Below are 24,706 nucleotides of genomic sequence, written 5' to 3' on the forward strand. Positions count from 1 at the left end.
TAACGTGGTGGCAGATGGCAGGAGCAGGGCATGCAGCCACACCTGTGCTCACCCCAGGGGGTAGAAGGAGAGCTCACTCTCTCCCTGTTCACATGAGGTCTTTTACAGCAGAAGGGGAGCAGAAATAACAGTTGAGTATTTTGCCCTTTGAGAAGAATGCTGTACATTTAGGGGAAAAATAATCCAAGTTTGAAAAAAAAAAAAAAAAAAAAAAGGCAAGTTGACAGAGTTTCTCCAAGAAATAATTTTTCCTTGATGATCAGGAAGGATTTCTTTAGAAGACTCCAACCTTCATGCTTGTTTCAGTGCAACAGTAGGAACAGACAAGTGAAGAACAACACATCAAAAGTACTTTCAGTCACACAAAAGGCAAGTGCTGTGTGGTGGAGGGAATACAGTCTACGCAAGGGATTTTTTAGGTCCTTGGCCTTACCCAGCTCTCGCTGAAGTTAATAAAACTCCTATTGACTTCAGTGGGAGCAGGGTAAGCAAAGGCCATGTTCTTCTGAAATGCCCACCTTGAAGTCCAGCTTGGAGATGAGGTCACAGTGAAATTCCAAGAAAGTCCTAATCTTAAAAACCCAATGAAACCTCAAAATAAGATTAGAAGAGAAATCTGAGTTTGAGTGTGGATTCAAAACGAAACATCTTAAAATGAAAGTGTAGGAATGAAAACAGAGAGTTACACATAGTAAGATAAATGTAAAAGTTTTTCATCTGGAAGTCATTTTTGCTATTACCTCATATTCTTTGTGGAGCAGTTCAAGTCTGGTTTTACGGAGATGTTTTCTGACTGTAGGACTAAATATGGTCTCACTTTCACTTGTTCCTCCTATGTCAATGCAAGATAAAAACAGTATTATTACTGGGTGTGTTTTGCAGGCCAAATCCAAAGTTAGAAAAATACATCAAGTTCTCCACATGACTAGACCACTGTGCTGCATTTAGAAAAACCGTATTGCTAGAATTCACTGGGGGAGGGAAATCAAACCTACAAACATCTAGAAAGATGGCTCATTTTGAGAGGAAGTTAGTAATCAAGCCAACTTTATTTATTAAATACACTTGCTTAAATATTTAGCATGAAGAGGTGAATCAACACCCCTCCTCAGGCCCGCCGACCTCCTCGTCCCCCCTCCCAAAAAAATACCATTATCAGATGAGAACGCTACCACACTCTGGAATGTGCAGGTCTCATTCAAATTTGCAGTCAGACTCAAGTTCAGGTGAATGTTTTAGAAAAAATGAAGTGTCTAATCAGCCCCTGTATTGAACTAGTTGCCATTCCTGCTAGGTGCTCTCTCCTTGGTCAGAAGTCACAATACGTAGGGCCAGATGTACAGTACAGTAAGGTCTCAGGGTATGTGAGGATTCCGTTCCATGCACACTCGTGTAAACCCCAATTTCGTGCAAGTTGGAGTCTGGCTTTTTCCCCGGCAGAACACGTGCTCGGCAGCTGGGGAAGGAGCAGAAAGGTAAGTCCTGGGGTGGGGTGGGGGGAGTTGGGGAGGGTTGAGCCTGGCGGTGGGTTGGGGCTGTGAGAGGGGGGCCGGGGGGGGAGTTGAGCCAGAACCATAATCATGCCTGGGTGGTGAGCCAGCAGGGAGGGGTTGCACCAGAGCCATGGCAAGTGGGCAGCTGGTGAGGTAGCCGGTGGGGAGGGCAGACTCTTGTGAACTGGCAGGGGGTCGTGCCAGAGCCGCGCGGGTCAGGCAGGCAGGCAGCTAGCTTGTGAGCCAGCGCGGGGGGGGTGGGGGTGGGGTTGCACTGGGGGCGGGCAGGCAGCTTGTGAGCCGGCAGGGGGGTTGCACTAGAGCCACACGGGGTGGCGGGGGCAGCTTGAAGCAGAGCCACTTGCGGGTGGTTTAAACCGGGCCGGGAGGTGGGGTCAGGGTCAGACACGTAAGAGCGGGTCATGCACTCCGAGTTCGTGTACTCTGAGACCTTACTGTAGTTCTTTCTGTGTCCAACAATTACACACTCTGGCCAAGTATCAGAGAGGTAGCCGTGTTAGTCTGTGTCTTTGAGAACAAGAAGTAGTCCTGTGGCACCTTATAGACTAACAGATATTTTGGAGCATAAGCTTTTGTGGGCACAGACCCGCTTCATCAGATGCACCTTATGCTCCAAAATATCTGTTAGTCTCTAAGGTGCCATAGGACTTCTTGTTACACTCCGGCCAAGACTTTCAAAGACAGTTACTGAAGCCAACTTAAGGGCACTGAAAAAAGTCAGACCACCCATTAGGTACTGTGTTTTAAAACACGCTGACCCTAAACAATTATTCCAAATGTGCTAAAGCCACAATACAGAAACAATTACCGCATGTTTTCACTATGGAGAAGCCTCCAATGTGATCAAATATTGGAATGTCATTTCAATGGATAACGGGCCCTTACCTATAATCTCCTTGCAAGGATTGTCAGGGGTGATAGGGATCCTGCAAGCTGGACACTGACTATTGTTTTTCAGCCACACGTCGATGCAAATGGAACAGAACACGTGGTTGTTGACACAGATGACGGGATGGCGGACCTTTTTCAAAGAAGAGAGTGTAAAATATTTGAAAGCTATTTTAAAGTTACATGGTTTTAGGCTATGTTTACATTAGGGAAAGTAAGTCAATTGCAGATACACGCTTCTAGATATGGCAACTGTGTAACTACAATCTGTATCTGCAATCAATTTACCTGGCCATCCTCACTGAAAAAGGTCGATGGGAGAGTTTCTCCTGTTGACCTCTCTTAATCCTTGTGAAACGCAAAGAGTATAGGCATTGACTGCCAACCCTGGTAGGCTGATTTCATGCATCCCTACCAGATGCATAAAAATCAAACCCTTGAAGATCGATCCTGAGCAGGACAATCTTCTAGGGTAGTGTAGTCATAGCCTTAGTCTATAATACATTCAAATAGCTACCGAATGACAGTAATCATGTAACAGTAAAAATGGATCAACAGACATTATTTCATATACATTATATAGTGCCTTTCATTCAAATAGACTCCCAAAGAAATTCCTAAAGTAATGTATACAGATAACCTGGCTGAAATGCGGCCACATGGAGGTCAAGGACTACCTTGAGACAGGCAGCAACTGATTCACACAAGGAGGGAAGAGGAAAGGTTTTTAGCACAAGTCAAACCTGTGTTCTTGTAAGAATTGCCACCAGAGTATCTAGGATTAAGGTCTCTTACCTGCAGTGAGTAAACTGCCTTGAAATAGACTTTTCAAAGATAAGGAGCGGCATATACTCACCTGGAACTTCAAATGATGGGTCCAGGGATCACTAACCCTATTCCTCTTACTAAAGGGTTATACCAGTGCCCAACAAACTGAAAATAGCACAGGGTGACTATCTGAAAGCTTGTACACCAGGAACATTGATGTAAAAGCTTCACTTAAATTCTTGGATCAAGTTAAAAAAAAGATGTTTAATGTTTTCCCATCCAAAGCAACAAAGTACCCGATTTGCAAAAATACGAAGTTAGAAAGTATTACTAAAAAAATTCCACTCTCTCTGAGCAATGTAAAATTTAATTTAATTTCCAAACAGGAGCAGGATTCAAAACCAACTATGCAAGGAAGATTCTACACTTCACTGTTATTTTTACCTGTTACTGAAACTTTTGTTCAGGCTGTATTTTATGCTCTCAAATCTCTTAAACCCCAACCCTGACACCTATGCTTCTAAGCAGACTTTTAACTCACCTAACAATAAAACATGAACAGAAAAAAATAAAATCACCCTCTAGCTGCTGCTAAAACATCTATGTTAGAAATAGACAAAAATAACACTACATATTGCTTTAGGTACAAAAGCACTCAGGTAGGAAATTATTAAAACCAAAGTCAAACAAAACAAGAATTTAAGAACCATGGAACCTTTTCAAAACAAAACTGCTTATTTTCAAGATTTTTCCTTTGCTGCACTAAGAAGGAAGTCATGAAGACAGAAGGTGGGGGAAGAGGAGGAATGAAAAGAAAAACAAACATAAAAGAGGACAGCAAGTAATTTACCTACAAGCCACACTAGATGTGTTAGTTGCAATCATTCCTATAAACTCAATTCTAAACAAACCGAAAACAATGGGTGTGTCAACAATGAACGCAGATGGAATAGAACCAAGTCCCAATACCATCAGTCCAGCCTCCACCTCTCAGGTCCCTACTGTATTTGAGAACTAACAGCGATTTAAAGAACTTTCAGAATGACATTTCTGTCTATAAAGAAAGTGGAATCCAACTAACTAAATCTATTTTAATTCAAAACTTGAAAATGCAAAGACAGATTTCAGACTAAGAAGGCTTTTTAATCTAACTTAACCGAATACTTAAAAAAAAAAAAAAAAAAAAAAAAAAAAGTTATTTCACATTGGCTATGTCTACACTAGCTCCCTAGTTCAAAGGGAAGATTGGTAAGTAGGGTGTAGGGAGATTATTAATGAAGTGCGGCGGTGCATACGCAGCACTTCATTAAGCTAATTCTCCCCCACGGCAACTTCTAAGTGCCGGCTTGCATGTAGCCGTGGCTAACTTGCTGGTGCTTCAAAGTGCCAGGGCAACTTCCAAGTCCCTTTACTCCTCAGGACCCCGGCACTTTGAAGCACCAGCAAGTTAGCCAGTTGCCGTGGGGAAGAATTAGCTTAATGAAGTGCTGCATATGCACCGCCGCACTTCATTAATAATCTCCCGACACCCTACTTACCAATCTTCCCTTTGAACTAGGGAGCTAGTGTAGACACAGACATTGAGTTATTTGAATTAAGGAGCCATAACTTGCAATGGAACTAAGAAGTGTTCCACTGATTTATTCCACTGTTTTTTGCAGGAGTGTTGTAGTCGTGGGCTATGTCTACACTAGCCCCAAACTTCGAAATGGCCATGTAAATGGCCATTTCGAAGTTTACTAATGAAGCGCTGAAATACATATTCAGCGCCTCATTAGCATGCAGGCAGCCGTGGCACTTTGAAATTGACATGGCTCTTACCGAAGGGGCTCCTTTTCGAAAGGACCCTGCCTACTTCAAAGTCCCCTTATTCCTGTGAGCAGATGGGAATAAGGGGACTTTGAAGTAGGCGGGGTCATTGCGAAAAGGAGCCCCATCGGGACGAGCTGTGCGGCGGCGAGCCACGTCAATTTCGAAGTGACGTGGCTGCCCGCATGCTAATGAGGCACTGAATATGTATTTCAGCGCTTCATTAGTAAACTTCGAAATGGCCATTTCGAAGTTTGGGGCTAGTGTAGACACGGCCATGTTGGTCCCAGGATACTAGAGAAAAAAAGATGGGCGAAGAACTCTCTTTCACAGGACCAATTTATTAGCCTAGGCCTACACAACAGTGCTACCTCTATCACCAGATGAAGTCGATCCAATAAAAGATATTACCTAACTCACCTTGTGTCTTCAACCTAATTTAGCTTTCTCGGTTTCAGTTAGTATTTAAACCACCCCATGACACCTTGGCTACAACAGAAGTTCTTAAAAAACACCCAATAAAAACTTTAAGTACTCTGGTTCCTTAGTACATCTCTTTACAAACAGTCCTCCCTTATACTCCTTACACCTCAGCCAGAAGAGAAGTTTCACAGAACACAGCACTGTGAAAGGGCACTGAGGCAGGGCCAAATAAGCCTAGACCAACTCTGGGAGGTGTTTGCTCCAACTGGTCTTAAAAACAGCCCATACTGGGGATTCCACAGTTTGGAAGCCCATTCCAGAGCATAACTACCCTTACAGTTAGAAAGCTTTTGCTAAAATCTAATATTAAAGTTCCTTTGCAGCATATTCAGACCGTTACTGCTTGTGCTATCTCCAGTGGTCAAGAACAACAGCTCATCAGTCTTCTTCATAACAGCTTGTAACACTTTTGAGAAAAGAAAATTGAGGGGGGAACTTGTTAAATCTTCAAGACCATATATGCCCAGATTTTTGTAAGAAAACCCCCCAAACCCCACTAACTTTCCTCTTGGCCGTTTCTACACAGGCCACTGTCTTCGAAAGTGGCATGGTAATACATGGCCCAAAATATGCTAATGAGGCATGGATGCAAATTCCCTGTACCTCATTAGCATGCAGTCACGTGATTTGGAATCCAGAAGACCCTTCTTCCGGACTCCACAATGCAGTGTAGAAGCGTGGCTCCCCCAGGGAGCTTCCGGAAGGAAGTCCTTCTTCTGGAGGCCCCTTCTTCCTGAAAATTTTTGGGAAGAAGGGGCCTCCAGAAGAAGGACTTCCTTCCGGAAGACCCCCCGGGAGCCGTGCTTCTAAACGGCGTTTTGGAGTCCTGAAGAATGGTCTTCCAGACTCCAGATCACGTGACCACATGCTAATGAGGCACGGGGAATTTGCATCCGTGCCTCATTAGCATATTTCTGGCCATGTATTACCATGGCCTTCGAAAGTGGCCTGTGTAGAAACGGCCCTTGAGTCAGCTGCTCCAATCTAAACCTTTTTCGTTGTTGCTTCTCTTCTCTGGACTCTAAGGCTTGCCTACATAGCAGTCTTATTCCTAAACAAGCTATTCCTGAAGAGGTATTCAGGAATAGTGTGTTCCAAAACAGCACAGCTACACCCCAAATGCATTTTGAAATAGCCCTAAGCTATTCTGAAACAGAGAGTCTACACACAGTAGAGCCTATTTTACAGTAGAGCCACTGGACGCACTATGGCTTATTTAGGAACAGGCGCTATTCCTTGTGGTATGAGGTTTACCTCTTTTGAAATAAGGCAATGACTACTTCAAAATTATTTTGAAATAGCAGTCGCATTGTGTAGATGTTCGCATAGTTACTTAAAATAGCTGCTACTATTTCAAAATAACTTTGCTGTGTAAACATGCCCTAAGCATATGTCTATGTTATACAGCTTTTCGTGACACACTTGTGTTGCTAAAAGTCAGGCAGCGTAAATACTGCTAGCACTTTTGCCGACAAAAGCCTTCCATCCCCTATGTTCAGTGTTTGCTGCACTGTTTACATTAATATTAGTCAGAGCAAAGCTTGCGTCAGTCGGGGAGGTGGGTGTGGGGCAGATGGGGTGGGGGGGAAATCAAGCACTTGAGGAAAACAAAAGCTCAACTGACTGCGCAGACAAAGCTTGATTTATCCACATCTCTCCTAGGCTACGTCTACACAACAGCAGTCTGTTGGCAGAAAGTTACTGTTGAAGATATCTTTTGACAAAACTTCTGCTGACACTTTGCAACCACACATGAAAGAGGATCGCTCTGCAGGTCCACAAAGTCAACACAGAGTGGCCAGACTGCCTGGCCGCTCTCTTGAGAAAACGGCCAACGTGAAGCACAGCAGCCAAAGCTGCCTGGTGTCCCAGAAACCCTCTGTCGATAGAGGGTCCCCTGAGCATCCATACTGGCTCTCTGTTGACTGATTCTGTCCAGAAAGGCATTCTGTCTCCTGGGGGAATGGCAGAACACTGCTGACAGAAATGCTGCATCCTGTCGATAGAACTCATTTGTAATGTGGATGCTTCACTACTTTTGTTGACAAATGCCAGTTTTGTCAACAAAACTCTCTAGTGTAGACATAGCCCTGAAGTGTGGTGCCCAGAACTGAACACAGTACTTCAGCTGAGCCCTCACTGGTGCTAAATAGAGTGGTGCAATGAACTCCTGTGTCTTACACATAAGATTAATTTCAGGACATCAAGTTAGCAAAAAATCTGATGGGGAACAAACAAAGAATGAATTATCACCTTAGGCAAAGCAGCAAATTAGACTTTAGCACATTGTGCTCCCCATTTACACTGCTTTCACTTCAGGGGTCTTTTGCAAGTACTTTGGCACCTGAACAAACTGCTATAAAAGGTCCATCCATTACAACAGTTGAAGCTGTTATCCGAAAACATTTTATATAGCATTTGGCACTTCTAAAATGTATCATTCAAATACATCTTGTGCATTAAACCTTGTTGGGCAGAGGTCTATCCTCAATCTGTTCTAGTCATTTATTTAAATACAGTTTATCTGGATAGGAGTGAGCTAGGTCATCCCACAATCCTTTCATTAAAACGTCTGTGAATTACACCATCAAACAGGCTTTTTGCTCAGCTAAATGGAAATTTCTCATCCTGTGCACAATCATGTCACTTTGAAACCAGTGCAGTAATTAAGGTCCTAAAAACTGAAACGTGCAGACGACAGGGCTGTTTAGAAGAGACAGGACTAAGGGATCAGAGGGGAAAAAAAAACTCCAGGTCTAATGGGCAAAGTATCTTCACACAGCCTGAAGGAACAGAATCACTGCAGCTTTTCACAAGAATGTGCTGTTGATGCAGCTGGGGAGGAAAAAAAATGGATTTATTCTTCACCCGTGAATGAACAAACAAAAAAAATTAATACAAAACATCAAAATACAAGATGGTGCCGGATACAGTACTGAAAACAAAGAACCCAATGGAATCTAACAGTATGATTAAAATTTATACACATAAAGGGAAGTTAACTATAAGTGGTAAAGTTTACAATATTTTGCCCAAACTTTAATGATAGGGTTTATCTCCTGAGCAATCTTGTTAGAGGGGGAAAGAAAAGGGGGGCGGGGGGGCTGTACTCATACTGATTTCTAAGCTTAGCGACAAAGTTAAAAAGTATGGCTAATGTCTGTACTCAAGCATGCTTACACTATCAAGTTAGTGAAATGTGTGTGTCTGAATGAGGGAAAAAATAATAATGGAAATCAAAAATTGTGTTTGTAAGGACGCTTGATCACAGAGTGGAATAATTAGAAATGTAACAGATTAACAATGCATGGCATCGCTTCATTCAGGTGAGAGACCCCAGTGTAGTAAGTACAGGCCCAGTATGAGACCTTAGGCCTGAACCAAAGTAATGGTCAAGACTTTGCTAACAGAAAGCAAAGTGCAGCTGTGAGCTAAAGGAATGCATTGCTCACAGAAGCTGGCAAGAAGAGGGTCGATTTTGCATAAACATATCTACCTAGCATATTGAAGTAGGAACATGGTACCAGAACACCTCATCCTGGAACATTCCACAGATAAGAAAGAACAGGCTGACCCATCCCAATGACAGGGGCAAAAGGGTAATATGATGGATAGAGTTGTTTTGTTCGAACCAACATGTACAACGTGAGAGGCGGCACCTGACTATGTAGAAGGGTTGTACCTCAATATGTCAGGAGTGATGTGTAAATTGTTTGTATCTGTGTATAAGAATGTACTTCTGGGATGTGGTCTGGGTCCGGCCGAAGGGGCAGTGGAAAGTCCTGCCACTGACTGAGCCGAGTCCATTGATCGTGGGTGCATATTTGTAGTATGCCCTTACTTAGACTAAGAAGTCTACAGGGAACTACTATTGTGTCCAATACGGCAATAAACCTGGCCGACGTGCCTTCGCACCTTACTAGACTCTGTGGTCATTGGGGGTTCTCTTCGGGTCTGCTGTGTCGGCTATCTGCAGAGCTGGGGCAGTGCACAGAGGGAACACACACACGCAGCCGAGTGATACCAACACTGGAGAGAGCAGAGCACCACGCTGGGGGCATCTGACAACACCCAGCACTGTGTTTAATACAAGAACAGAAATGGAAACTGTAGACAGCTGTTCTGGTCTGCTGGAAAACACCAGTTCCTGAAGCGATTTCTCATTATGCAATGGACTGCTAAAACAAATTTGAAGAGCATCAAACAATACGGAAGCTCTTTGTATAACTATATGAACTTTAAACTGGATGTTGGAGCACTTAGTAATGCACTGATGCAGAAACTGCCACGTGAGCAAGCCTAACTGCAAAGAGATGCACAGCAGGAAGACAAACTCTTAGAAAGCAATTCACAAAGAAGTTGCTGACAGGAGCAATCTAGGCAATGTTCATAGTATGTCCCATGATGACGGTAGCGACAGCTATGGCCTAACTTGCCTTACACAAGCAGGTGTGAAAAGATGTGCTGCACAGAGACTGGAAAATTTCCACCCTAGCTGCAAGAGCTTAAAAGATGACGACTATATAAGGGGAGAGGCTACCTCTCATTTTGGTTGCCAAAGATTCAAAACATCCAGAGGAATGGATCAGAATCTGATGGGTCCATGCCAGTATCTTCAAAGAAAAAGAAACAAGCTGAACCACCCAGCAGAAATGGGAAAAAAGGCCACCTCCTGAAGCACATGGCCTCCCAAAAACTGAGACAAATGAGATCCTGGGTTGGCCACCCAGTGACCTCAAGTAACCATCTTGGATAGGTGATTTTTTATTTTCCAGCGATCTGGGTTGTGCACTAGTATGTGAGGTAAAGACTACACATGGGCCCATCCTGTGCTTTACCTGAATTTGCAGGGCCATTTTCCACTATGAACAATAACTGACCTGAAAACTGATCTGGTGATCAGCAGCCAACAGATTTTCTCTCGGATTCTGACCTAAAAAAAAACAAAACCAACCAATCACTCCCTGAAACTGGATACCTAATTAGTAAGAAGTGTACTTGTTTTTGTATGTACTGTAAAAGTAATCACAGTTACGTGCATCCTTTGCTTGCAACAGGTTCCAATCAAGATAGTCACTGAACAGTTTTGAATCTCAACACATGTGAGAACTGAGACTACAGAACACACCTAGGCCAGGTCTACACTTGTCCCCACCTTTGAAGGGGGCACATTAATCAGGGCAATGGGAGATTACTAATGAGGTGCTATAGTGAATATGCAGCACTTCATTAGGCTAATTCTCCCCCACGATAACTTCAAAGTGCCAGCATGCGGGTAGTTGTGGGCACTTTGAAGTACCTTTACTCCTCAAAATTTTGGGGGAGTGAAGGCACTTCGAAGTGACTGCAACTACACGAATGCCAGAACTTCGAAGTTTGACACTTCAAAGTTGCCACAGGGAGAATTAGCCTAATGAAGTGCTGTGTATTCACCGCAGCACTTCATTAGTGATCTCTCATCGCCCTGATTAACATGCCCCCTTCGAAGCCGGGGGCAAGTGTAGACAAGCCCAAACTGTCTACCACAGCTAATCTTTTCAAGCAGATGTAAAACAGAACAAGTGTCTGCACATTTTGAACTGTACTCAGTTTATACAATGTCATAAATGCAGGAATATATGCTAGCCAGTTTGGAGTGTTCGTCAGATTGTCAGGCTAGTATAATTGGTGGCAAAGTATATTATCATGGTTACCGCCCTATAGATCCATTGGGAAGGAGATCTTGGTGAAACGTCCTGACCAAATTGCCTTATGCTTTATTTTTGAACTGTTGTCTGCCCCCTGCATGCACTATTCTCCTCTTGTGTTGTGTTAAGACCACCAGAGTAGATAACCAGGTGTCACAAGTGAGGTTCCGATCTGAGGAACCCAACCGAAAAATCTAAACAAAGCTAGTGACAGAGTGTTATTTTCTATTGTGATTTGATCCTGAAAATGTGAATTATTAGATTCACCAACTTTTTAGCTTTGGCACAGTTCAATTTTTTTTTTTTATAATATCCCTTACTATTTGTTGCTTTTAAGGATATTTAACAAAACTCTGCAAAGCTGAATGCAATGATTCTTTTCTTTTGTTAAGCTGTCAGAATTAAAATGAAACTTAAGATAGGTGTTTGGTTAATAGTTGCTTAAAGTTTTTCCTATGATCTACGTTCGCACGGCAACAACATGTTCGGATTTTTTTTAAAACAAAAATTAGCTGAGTAGCAAATGTGCTGTGGTTATTGACTGTAACTTATAACAGACTTCCATGAGTCTAGGAGTGAGCTCAAGCAAGCTGTCAACCCTTCAGACAAAAACGGAAACAGTATTCTTGATGCCTTGCCAATCCAGAAGAAATAAAATGGAAGGAAAGATGCCTGTTATTCTTTACAAAGCATGGTTAAGAAAACAGCAGGAAGTCTCCAAAAACTAAAGTCAGGCGGCAGGCAATACGTGCCAGAACTGTCAATACACACAAAAATGTAGCACCTAAGAATCCTACTCCCAAGACACCATTGTGCTAAGCACTGTACAGAGAACAAAGACAGCCCATGAGTCAGAAAGCTTACAGATTAAAAAAACAAAAAACCTCTGGAACATTCAGGTTAACGCAATATTAAGGTTGCAATGTCAGGCATTCAAAAGTTGTCAAATTCCAGACTCAAGGTAACCTGTACAATTTTTATTCATTTACTACCCGCCCTTGTGCAGACTGAAGATTAAGTCGTAATATATTACTTGATCACACTCTTTACACTCACAGGACTTCTGTTTCACTCAGTGCTTGGGATGGATGGATGTTCAGTTAATGGTTAGGTATTCAAAATATGCTCTATGCCTTATTTACCATGTGCCATCCAAATCTAGCATTCATTTTCATTGGCTCACCCGGAGGGCTCAGAGGCAGGCAGGTACAAGTACTTTTCAGAAACAACACACACAAATTATATTTTCCCCCCAATCTTGGTTCTGAACAGTTTGCTTTTCAAAAAATTTCAGGTGGCAGCAAACACTTAATGGGGAAAGTTTCATCCAGAATGGCTTAAATTACAAACAGCTGAAGATTGTCTCAAAGTGTCAAGCATCCTTAACTACAGACATCACTACCAAGTTAATTTATAATGTCGACACACATATCTTGAAGTGAGATGTGCAGAATTTAAAAGTACCATGGAAAGCTTCTAAAGAGCAATGTACGCATTTTTGGAGAAAAGCCATCCTGTACCATGGCTACAAAGTTTCTGATGGTCTCCTCCAGTTAATGGCAGGCAGGCATCTATAGAATCAGATGCAAGATCATAATTTGGAATCGTAGATGAGTCTCAGCAAAAAGTCCAAGATATGAATAATGATGGACACTGAGGGCAGGTCTACACTACAGGGCAATGTTGACCTAATTCACACAACTCCAGCTATGTAAATACCATAGCTGGCATCAACCTACCCTACGTCGAATTACCACTTCCTTACGCCTCTCGTTCTGGTGGAGTACCAGAGTCAATAGGACAGTGATTGCTGATTAATTTAGCAGGTCTTCACTTGAGTATGGTCATCTTGTATGCCAGTGGTCGCTAGTCGGTTGATCATGATTGACTGGTAGATCCTGGGGAGTTTCCTAGTCGATTACAATTTCTGATAGTAGAGCTGGGCTACTACTAAAGCAGCTAGCACAGGCCCACATGTCTGTGTGTGCGCATGTGTGCTGGGTAGAAGGGCCTCATAGGCAAGACCAGTGCCACCACCTACCCCAAGCTCCCACTGGCCAGAGAATTGGGGCTAATGTGCATTGAGGAGGTTGCACTGGCAGACATAACAGCACAGAATCAATCACAGAATCATGGTACACTAGAACTGGATGGGATCTTGAGAGGCCATCAAGTCCAGTCCCCTGCCCTCACAGCAGGACAAGGTACCATCTAGATTTCCCTTGACAGATGTCTCTTTAACCTGCTCTTAAATATCTCCAGTGATGGAGATTCCACAACCTCCCTAAGCAATTTATTCCAATGTTTGGCCACTCTGACAGTTAGGAACTTTTCCTAATGCCCAACTTAAACCTCCCTTGCTGCAGTTTAAGCCCAATTGCTTCTTGTCCTATTCCCAGAGGCCAAGAAGACCAATTTTTCTCCCTCCTCCTTGTAACACTCTTTTAGGTACCTTTTAAACCCCTATCATGTCACCTGTCAGTATTTTCTTTTCTAAACTACACAAGCCCAATTCTTTCAGTCTTTCCACATAGCTCATGTTCTTTAGACCTTTAATCATTCTTGTTGCTCTTCTCTGGACCTTCTCCAATTTCTCCATACTCCTCTTGAATGTGCTGCCCAAAACTGGGCACAATACTCCAACTAAGGCCTAATCAGTACAGAGTAGAGCAGAAGAACGACTGGTGTCTTGCTTGCAACACTCCTGTTAATGCACCCCAGACTCATGTTTGCTTTTTTTGGAACAGCATCAGACTGTTTACTCATATTTAGCTTGTGGTCCGCTATGACTCCTAGATCCCTTTCTGCAGTACTCCTTGCTAGACAGTCGCTTCCCATTTTGTATGGGTGAAACTGATTACTACTTCCAATGTGGAGTACTTTGCATTTGTCCTTACTAAAAGTCATCCTATTTAGCTCAGACCACTTTTCCAGTCTGTCCAGATAATTTTGAATTATGACGCTTATCCTCCAAAGCATTTGTAACCCCTCTCAGCTTGGTATCACTTGCAAATTTACTAAGTGTACTCTCTATGTCAACATCTAAATAGTCAATGAAGATGTTGAACAGAACCGGTCCCAAATCAGACCCCTGCAGAATCTCACTTATTATGCCCTTCCAGCATGATTGTGAACCATCAATAATGACGCCCCCAGCATGGTTATCCAGCCAGTTACGCACACACCTTAGAGGAGCCCCCATCTAAGTTGTATTTGCCCAGTTAATTGATAAGATAATGTGAGACCACATCAAATACCTAGGTACACCACATCCACCACTTCTCCCTTACCCACAAGGATTGTCATCCTATCAAAGAAAGCTATAAGATAGTTAACCACCAACATGGACTTGTAAAGAACAAATCATGTCAAACCAATCACCTTATTTTCTACCAGATGTTCTCAGATGAATTCCTGAATTACTTGCTCCATTATCTTTCCTGGCACATAAGTTAAACTCACTGGTCTGTAATTCCCTGGGTTGTTCTTATTCCCCTTTTTATAGATAGGCAGTATATTTGCCCTTTTCCAGTCTTGTGGAATCTCCCTGGACTTCCATGACTTTTTAAAGATGATTGCTAAAGACTCAGATACCTCCTCTATCAGCTCCTTGAGTATTCTAGGATGCATTTCATCAGGCCCTGGTGACTTGCAGACATCTAACTTTTCTAAGTAAAATAAAAAAAAAGAACAAGGTAAAAATTATCATCTAAAGCTATCCCCTTTCCACTAGCATTCGCTATATTAGCATTCCCTCCTCCAACTTCTTGGTGAAAACTGAAACAAAGAAGTCATTAAGCACCTCTGCCATTTCTAAGTTTTGTGATATTGTTTCTTCCTCCTCACTGAGCAGTAGGCCTACCTTGTCCTTGGTCGTCTTCTTGTTTCTAATATACTTATAGAATGTGGTTAACCTTCATGTCTCTAGCTACTTTGGGCTCATTTTGTGCATTGCCTTTCTATATCTGTATTGTTTGCCAATATTCATCCTTTGTAATTTGACCTAGTTTCCACTTTTACATGTCTCCTTTTTGTTTCTGAGATCATGCAAGATCTCCTGGTTAAGCCAAGGGGTGGTCTTTTGCCATACTTTCTATCTTTCCGATACAGTGGAATGGCTTGGTTTTGGGCTTTTAATAATGTCCCTTTGAAAAACTGCCAGGGCTCTTCAGTTGTTTTTCCTCTTAGTCTTGCTTCCCATGGAACCGTACCTAACAGCTTTCTCGGTCTACCAAAATCTGCCTTCCTGAAATTCATTGTCTCTATTTTGCTGTTATCCCCTCCACCACTCCTTAGAATCATGAAATCTATGATTTTGTGGTCACTTTCTCCCATGCTGCTTTCCTCTTTCAAATTGTCACCAGTTCCTCCCTATTTGTTAAAATCATATTTAAAACTACTTCTCCTCCAGTAGCTTGTTCCATCTTCTGAAATAAATTGTCCTCAATACAGTCCAAGAACTTACTAGATAATCTGTGCCTCTCTGTGTTAGTTTCTCAACATACATCTGGATAGTGAATGTCACCCATTATCACCAAATCCTGAGCTTTCGATGATTTTGTTAGTTGCTTAGAAAAAGCCTCATCCATCTCTTCCACCTGGGTAAATCGTCTATAGTAGACCCCTAAGAAAACATCACCAATATTTTTTACCCCTTTTAACCTAACTCTAAGACTCTCAATGCTTCCACCTCCTATATCCATTTCCACTTCAGTCCAGGTGTGTACATTTTCCATATATATCATCTCCTCGCTGTTTACCCCGCCTAGTCTTCCTGAGTAAGCTGTATCTTTCTATACCAATATTCCAGTCGCATGTATTCTCCCACCAAGTCTCTGTGATACCAACTGTGTCATGGTTGTGTTTATCTATGAGGACTTTATGAGTTCTTCCTGATTATTACCTATACTTCTTACATTTGTATATAGGCATCTAAGATACCGGATTTGATTTTGCCTGCAGTTCTGCCTAATCCCTCTTTTTTCTCTGTTATTATAGCCCATGTTCCCTTCCATTTCTGGCCCAACTCCCAGGTTTTCATGTTTTTGTCTTACCTGTGGGCTTCAGTCAACTGCCCCTCAAGAAAAGTTCCCTTTGTGCCCAATGTTGGCCCCTTCCAGGCACAGGCATGGAAAGCAGGAGTGCAGCGGGTACTGCAGCACGCCCAGGTTTTGCACCTGTGGTCCCAGCTCCATACCTCTGCTTCCCAGTGCCCTAGCTGCTGGGCCCGCTGCTGCCTCGGGCATCTGCTGTGGGCTAGAGATCCTGATTGGCCACTGGCCCCTGAGCTCCACTGCTGGCCACCGATTTCTGATTGCTGGCCCCACAAGCGGGACTCCTACCGGCTGGCTCAGGGGCCTCACTGCTGGTATAGTAACCATTTCTGTTGTTAGACCAGCTCAGGATATAACCAGGCCTCCAGCCCTGCAGCAGGGGCTCCGCTACCAGCCCAGCATGCAGGCTCCTGGCTGCCAGCCCCAGCTCCGCAGAGCAGTGAAGAGAGTGCAGACCAGACTAAAGGGGCGGGGAGAGAGAGTGGGTGGGATGAAGCTTGGTACCCTCACTCCAAAAATATTCCAGCACCAGTGCTTTCAGGAGCAGCGTGAGGAGGTAGACAGGAAGCCTTCCTTAATCTGGCTATACTACCAACTGGGTACTGTCTAGCAGGAAGCCACACTCCAGCCCCACCCCCACAGCAAGCCCCCCAAAGTCCCTCCTGCACCCCAAACCCCAGCCCTGAGCCCCTCCCAGAGCCAGCACCCTACATCTATTCCTGAAACCCCACATTTACTCTTGCACCCCAGGCCTCAGCCCTGAGCCCCCTCTCACAGCCAATACTCCACACCCCCTCTTGCGTCCACACTCTTTCCCAGAGCTTACATACATCTCTCCCTCCTTGATCCCAAGTCTCTGCCCCACGCTCAGCCCAGAGCTCCCTCCCACACTGCAAACCCCTCAGCCCTGAGCATGCACTCCCTCCTGAATGCTACACTAACCTGGTAAAGTGAGTGAAGGTGGGAGTGAGTGATTTTTATTTTCGGGGAGGGGGAGAGGGGCAGGGAAGGGGCAGCCCTGAGTTCCTGACCCTGAGCTGCCCTTAAATTCAAAAAGTGATTTTAGGCATGAAAAGGTTGGAAACCACTACCCTGTGCTTTATTTACTTTGTATATGAGGCACCTGCTACCTCTGGACACCCTGAAACCCTACTCCCAACCCACTGTCACTTACAGAAAAGGACCCCTGCCCCCAGGAACAAATGTCCAGGTCCTTGGGGAGGAAGGAGGGGGAAAAAACAGTAGAGGATAAACTAAAGCTGGGAGGCAAACAATCATGAAAATGAGTTATTGAAGAAATATTCCAACTTTCAGTAGTTCCCTCTCCCCCACTCTCCAAGGGAAGGGATTCTGACCCACTGGAACTTCAGTTAGGAAAAAGAACATTTTTTTTTCAGATGCATGGATCAGAATTTGGCTCCATATTGTTCGATCTACTCTGTTCCACACCCAACACCTGAATTGTGTGTTTCAGTCAATTTTAGCTTAGACTTCCTAGCTCCAAAGAATACATTACTCACCACCACTCTGAAGCCTCCTCGTGCCTCAACAGGAGCGCAGAGGAAAAAGCCCTTTTATCGTGAAGTAACACACATTCTGGGGTAGGTCAAAAACCCGCGCCTGGGCGCCGCTCAGCCGACGGGCCATTTCCCCTTACTTTCTGTTAACTCGCACCGCTGGAGAGATTTCTTTTAACGTGCTTCCCATAATCCGAAAGGTTCAATAAAACTTGCTAGCAGTAAAAGGCCACTCGGCACGCTCCCGGCTCTCCCCCCCGCCCCGCCATCGAGAATGGCTCCTTCCTCCCCGCCTTGCTTTAAACACCCATTCCCAACTTTTCCCCTCCGTCTCTCTCCGACGCCACTTTGCTGCAGCCTGTACACAAGGACAACACTAAACCCCCAATTCCTGATCATGGCTGCACTTGCCAGGCTGCTTAGAGCAGCTTCCCTCCCCCGCCAGGTGAACATCCCCGCTCCCGCCCCCGCGCACGTTTCAGGGACGGGGTGCAAACCGGCGCCCCTTACCCCTGCTCGCTTTGCTCAGCGGTAGCAGCTCCATTACCTTTCCGAGGCAAATGTGGCAGGTGATGGGCAGTGTCAGAGACAATGTTACATTCTGAACGTTCTGAGCCATTGTGGCGTTTCGAATCCCGCGAGCGCGGAAGTTCTACCGGCGCCAGCGGCAGCAGCAAGAAACAGCCCCCACGCTCTAGCTCTGAGTACGGCAAGCCAACGAGTCCAACCCCCAGCGCAACCTAGGAAACCGAAATCGCGCTTTTGAAATGTTCCTCCGGAGGAGGAAAAGGGGACTTGGGCCTACTGCGTGCAGTGTGTAGGCAGCGGCGTGCTGCTGCTGTCCCCAGGGTTTACCGGCCTCCCGCCCGCACCTTTAAACAAGGGCGCAGTTATTAGGCTAGGAACGTGTAGGCAGATTCCTCCTGATCTGTGGTTTCCCGGTGTTCTTCCTTTTTCCTAGGGAGGACCCGTTTCTCTCCTCTGTATTGTTCCTTGGTGGGGTGACCTTGTTTGCCTGTGCTCCAAATCATGTTTGTTCACTGGCAATCAGAACTATGCAGTACAAACATTCACATTAACACCAAGTTGACTGAGCCCCTTTTAAAAAGAAACACGGCGTCCCCGGAGTCTTTATTTACCTTGTTAGCTTCAGGTTTACTCGGGGAGACATGACATGCACGCACTCCTGTACACCTCTGCAGGGCTGGTCCCAACCAACTGACGGCCCCGGGCAAATGGGGGCTGTTGGGTGGGGGTCGGGGGGGGGGGCCACGGGTGTGCCCTCCCAGCTGCTGCACCCTCCCGCCAGGCCGTTCCCCCATCTCCACTAGGCAAGTGCCCACTAGCACTAGCCCCATGTGGACCGGTCCATTTAAGCGGCCCCTTGAAATTGGTGGCCCTGGGTGACAGCCTAGCTTGCCCACCCCTAGGACTGGCTCTGCACCTCTCACATATGGGGATGAGAGTGACTGACCAACCTGACACAACCCTGCCTACCCAGTGCTCTCCACCCTCCATGTCTGGCTGGGCCTCTGGGATGGACCTGCCTCTCCTGGAACCTGGTGCCACATCTTCTCAAGGCAACATAGGGGGAGGAGTTTATACAGGGTCACACATCAGATTTCACACTAGAACACAGTAAACAGCACCCTCTCCGCACAGAACCCAGCCACCCTGCTGTCCTTCTCCCTGGTGGCTTAACCCCTCGCAGCCCCAAACCACCCCTTGCCCCCAGGCTTAACCCACCCTGCAACCTCAAACTGCCCCCCCACAAGCTTAACCTTCCCGCATCCTCAAACTGACCCCCTCCCTACCTCACACAGAAGCGGCTGGTGGCTCGTCCACTCTCCTGCCCACAGCGGTCCCCTGCACGGAGCGTCCGTGCACAAGCCACCCAGAGCAGCTCCCAGCACAGCGCAGCCCAGCCTTGCATGAGCCACCCAGAGTGGCTCCCAGTGCTGCACAGCCATGTCCAAACTGCCCAGAGCCATTCCTGGTGTGGCCCGGCCAGGTATGAGTCACCCAGAGTGGTTCCCAGTGCTGCGCCCCACCCCACCCAGCAGAAAGGGTGCTGGAATGCCATTACATGATGTTACAGCAGGAAAAAAAGCCCTGGGAAAGGGATTGGAGCTTCTTCCTGCAGAATGGCAGTGGGGGTGGAGGGAGGGATGATCTGGCCTATGTTTTCCCAGAGGTCATCTCTTCCCCCCCATCCCCCACTCCCCTCTGGCTAGGACAGTGTTGCCCAAATGGTGTTCTGCAGAACCAGTGAAAATAAGGGTTCCACGAGAAAATGATCGGGGTCTGTAACTGCCGCCGCTGACTCTTCTGTGGCTCCCTGCTCTGATGCTGCTGAAACAGTAGAACGTAATTGAATTGGTTTAACAGCCAGCAGGGCAGTGGGAGGGATCTGGCTGTTAAACCTACTGAACTTAGTTCCATTATTTCATCAGTGGCAGGGCACGGAGCTGCAGAGAGCCCATCACTCACAAAATAGCTGGTACTCATGCAAAGGGCAAGGGCAATGGCTATCCAGAAGGGGAGTCAGACAGGTCCTGGGTTCCTGTGTTATCCTCGCCATTCATTGGCTGCAAGACTGGCCTCTCGTGTTGCCATAGGGTGGCCAATGAAACTGGGACCTCGGGACTAGAGTCGGAGGAGCAGCGGTGGTTAACGTAGGTTTGTCCGCCATGTTGGATGAGATAATGGGAGAAGCTACTTCAGGCAGAGGTTGTTCAGGCAGGATAAGGCTGGGGGCCTCTTTGGGTGGATGTATTAGTTCTGGGGTCTGGTTTGGGGCTGGGGCACATTAATTCTTGGGATATGGGGGCAGGTTTGGGGCTGAGAGGGTTTAAGCCTGGGGATGGCGGGATTCGAGCTGAGAGGGGTTAAGCCTGGGGATGGTGGGGTTGGAGCTGAGAGGGTTTAGGCCTGGGGATGGCAGGCTTGGAGCTGAGAGGGTTTAAGCCTGGGGATGGTGGGGTTGGCGCTGAGAGGTATTAACCCATCACTGTTATTAGGGGTTCCACAAAATTCCTTCAAGTTTCAAAGGGTTCCATGTCCAAATCAAATTGGGAAGCACTGGGCTGGAAGCAGCTTGGCCCTTTCTGCCTCTCAGCTTAACTAGCTTAACTCCTCTCAGCCCCAACCCCCACATCCCCAGGCTTAATTCCTCTACCCCCTGCAAACCCAGCTCCAACCCCCATGCTCCAGCCCCCCCGCATGTTCTGGCCCCAACCCACATGGCCCCAGCCCCAACCCCTGCAACCCTCATGCGGCCCCAGCTCCCCACCACATGCAGCTGGATAAGCACATGGGGGCTCCAACCCCCGCTCCACAAGCATCCCACCCCGATGCACCCCTGTACAACCCTTCCCCACCCAGTTCAGCCAACCCCTTATGGCCCCAGCTCATCCCTCCTGCATGACTCTGGCTCCCAGCTGCCAGTGCACTGCTCGGGGCTGCAACCCCCGCCGCTCACTCAACCACCCCGCCCTGGGAAACCCCCGTTCAACTTCCCCACCTGGCTCAACCTCTTCACCCCTTGGCCCCAGCTCACCCCCACCTCCCAAAATATGGGGCTCCAGCTGTCAGCTGCCACCGGCATGCGCAGGGGCTCTAAGCCCCCTGTGAACTCAACCCACCCCTGCACTGGTTCATCCCCATTCAATCCCCCCTCCGCACGGCTCAACCCACCCGCCAGCCCCAACTCACCCCCCGCCCCAGCACACGCTGGGCTTCCAACCCCCACATGCACGGGGCTCCAGCTGTCAGCCGTTGCAGGCACATGAAGCTCTACCCCCCCAGTGAGTCCCCCCTACCCCAGTTCATCCCATTCAACACCCACCCCTCCAACCCCCGGTGCTTGTGTCCGGTATTTTTGTGGAGGACATCTGGCAACCCTAAGGAGAAGTGGGGCTGGTGGGAGGGTGAATGGGCACAGTACGGAGTGGACAGTGAGAGGGGAAGCGTGTAAAGAGGCAATGGTATGCAGCAAAGGTGACATGTCACTAGTCACCACCAGCTCACACTCACCAGCCACCACAGCCACCAGCCAGTGCAGGCTAGAAACAGGGCAGGTGGAGCCTGCTGGACCAGAGCTGGCATGCAGCACGAACTGCACTGATGGACCAGCAGGGGGGAGCATCTAGCCCTGCATGCTGCAGCTTTGCCTGACCACCAGCCTTGAACCCTCATTCCCCATCATCAACCACCGGACCCCACCACTCACTGCTGGTGGGTGGGTGGGTGGCAAGCACGGATACAGCCAGCACTAGGACCTACCACTACTGGGGGAAAGGAAGAGATAAAAATGCAGGCCAGGCTGCCGTTTTAAAAAATAGGGACCTCAGCAGCAGGGCTTAAATACAGAACTGTCCCTTTGAAAGCAGGACATCTGGTCACCTTAGCTATGGGGTTCAGACACGCCTCCCATCCACAGGAAGGCACCTGTGGCAGCACAGCACCCCCAGTGGGAGTGACCTGGGATGCCACGACTCATCAACACCTCTTCTTTGAGTACACTGGAGACTCCAACTCAAGTGCTGGTCAGGCAGAGCCCTCCTCAGTCTGCCGAAGGAGAGGCAGCCCCCGCCCTGGGAGAGGACTCTTGTAAAATGCCCTAAGCCTGACTCTCCCTGTGGCAGGGCTGGTGCCTTCTGCATGGTGATTTCTGCAGTGCTGGGGTGAGGCACTGCACCTCTACCCGTGTTGCATCTGGTTCTCACTGCTGGCAGCGCATGTGTCTTTCCTGCCCTGCCTTCAGGCGGGGTGGAAGGAGGCTCAGAGCCGCAGCAAGATGGGCTGTACCTTGCTGGCATGCTCATGATAGATGACAGTGGAATTCTTATTGTGAGGGAACCACAGGGAGTGGAAAAAGTCTCCACTGATGGCTGTTGAGGTTGTGAAGCACCGACATGGGGCAGAGTATGAATACAATGGATGGACGGGAGGTGGGGATGGGACCCCTGAAGACTGTGCAGATGAGCCCTTCCCCCATACTTAGAATACTAAATGATTCATTTGAAATCGCCTGGGAGAGGGAGATGGTTCATCCATACTGCACACATCTGGAAGCAGTGGGATTAAGTCATGCAGGGAGTTCGGCAGAGTGGGAGCCTGAGGCCAGATCTTGGGCTTGGAGGCTAAACATCTTCCAGGGTAAAAACAGGAGCACTCCCGCCCTCAAGCCCTTTTGAAGCATTCTCTGGTTGTGTCCAGCCCTTTCTTCATTGAATACCCACAGCAATACCAGGCCTGCCGTCCCCAAAGGAACAGCACTCACCACCCCACTTGTCTGAGTGACCTCAAGGCCAACTCCCCGAGAGCATCACAGCACTGAGGCAGTTTGATAGTGAAAAGGATCCCAATTTTTATTACCCAAGGTTAAAAATTAAAGGGACAATGGGTAAAAATCATGGAAACGGAAAGATTACATTGTCCTTCCCCCTTTCATATCCTGGAGAGCAGCTCTCGAGTACCCAAGACTTCAGCAAGTGGCCTGGCAGGCTTTCCCAGGAACTGCATGGAGCCTTTCTACTTTGTACACTCTTTGAGGGCAGAGACGGGTTTTGTTCCATCTGTTCAGCACCTAACATGCTGTGTCCTTGATCCTCTGACATGACTGCAACATAGCAAGTGCCAGTGTTCCCTTTAAGCTGTGTGCTTGCGTGGCTGCCCAGGACTGATTCAGATGCCACACAGCTAATTAGCAAAATGCCCACAGCTGGCAGCAGTTGGCAGCAGATGGCAGCATGTGTTTCTGTTGGTGGTGCACATTCACGCATGCTTCAATGCACACAAAATTTATTTTGCATGTGAAAAAATAAAGGGAACATTAGTAATCTACAGTTCAATCTCACTCGGATTTTCACCTCTGTGTTATCTAACCAGACTCACAGCATGTCAAGACAAACTAGTGATAAACTCCCAATCCCCACTTGTATTTATGTCTACATTATAAGCTCTGCAAGGCAGGGATCACTCCCTGGGAATGAGGGCTCTGCAGGGAATCAGTGATGTACAAGACCAGGAGCAGGCATGATTTAAACACCAGCAGATTCTTAAGGCAGCAGCTGCATGTTCCAGCCTCAGGCTGCAAACAAATGAGCAGGCAGAGGGCTCAGGGCTGGCAGTGCTGCTGGTGCTCAGAACCCAGCTGTTATAGGACAAGGCACTTGAAAGCTCTAAAGGAAGCAAATTGAGCCAAGAGCATCAGTTATTACTGTCCTGCTCAGTGTAATCACTATGGAATTTACAATAACATCATCCATTGAATTCAGACACTTGACTTCAAAAATTCCAGGTGTTTTCAACACATGCTAAAGGAGCATCTCTCTCCAGTTGGTTACAGTTTGAGGTCTGTGACACACAGTCAAGCAGCTCCTGTTGCATCCTATAGAAGGCATTAGCACATTATCTCATATATCACAGGGCAGCAGACGGCCAAGATCTGCTTCCATTGTCCTGGGGAAACACTGACTGAGGGCAAACATCCTGTCCTGTTGCTCAGAGCTCAGCACTTGGGACACATTGATGCCTGGCAGCAGGGGAAGCCAGATTTAAGGGCACTTTGTGATGGCAATAACATCTGTATTAAATAGCAGGCGACTCGGCTCACCAGTCACGTGCTCTGAAGAGCTCAGAACACCCAATCTGTTATACAGTTTTTAATTTATTGAATATGTGCCATGTGAATTTATCTTTCTAGCTTTTTAAAAAAAGGCCTCACAGACACGTATTACATCAACACTATTTCCTTTATCAATCAAACTTGTATGACGATGCATTTTCCATAAACACAAGTTGATTGGCATTCATACATTCCCTTCCTTAAATTCTTTATTAATTGTGCCCCATATCAACCACTCCATTCTCTTGCTGGGACTGATGTTAGAATGACAGGCCTATAGTTACCCAGGTTAAGAAAGTGACGTGAAGGAAAGATTAGTTCTCCAACCACAGTCTCAGACACAACCCAGTTCCTT

The 24,706-nt window shown here is 46.6% G+C and overlaps 1 protein-coding gene across 1 annotated transcript in view; it reads right to left on the bottom strand.

The window, feature by feature from the left end:
* OBI1 (ORC ubiquitin ligase 1) overlaps positions 1-18,353 on the bottom strand; it is a 36,333-nt gene extending 17,980 nt beyond the window's left edge. Inside the window, exons 1-3 of the mRNA XM_074982950.1 lie at positions 18,268-18,353; positions 2,400-2,535; positions 741-832 (exon numbers count right to left, since the gene is read on the bottom strand). Coding sequence (XP_074839051.1) covers positions 741-832; positions 2,400-2,535; positions 18,268-18,339 — 300 coding nt within the window. The 5' untranslated portion in view covers positions 18,340-18,353. The remainder of the gene's footprint in view (positions 1-740; positions 833-2,399; positions 2,536-18,267) is intronic.
* Positions 18,354-24,706: the final 6,353 nt, after the last annotated feature.

This window comes from Carettochelys insculpta, chromosome 1, assembly GCF_033958435.1.
Source record: "Carettochelys insculpta isolate YL-2023 chromosome 1, ASM3395843v1, whole genome shotgun sequence".
NCBI classification, from domain to species: domain Eukaryota; kingdom Metazoa; phylum Chordata; order Testudines; family Carettochelyidae; genus Carettochelys; species Carettochelys insculpta.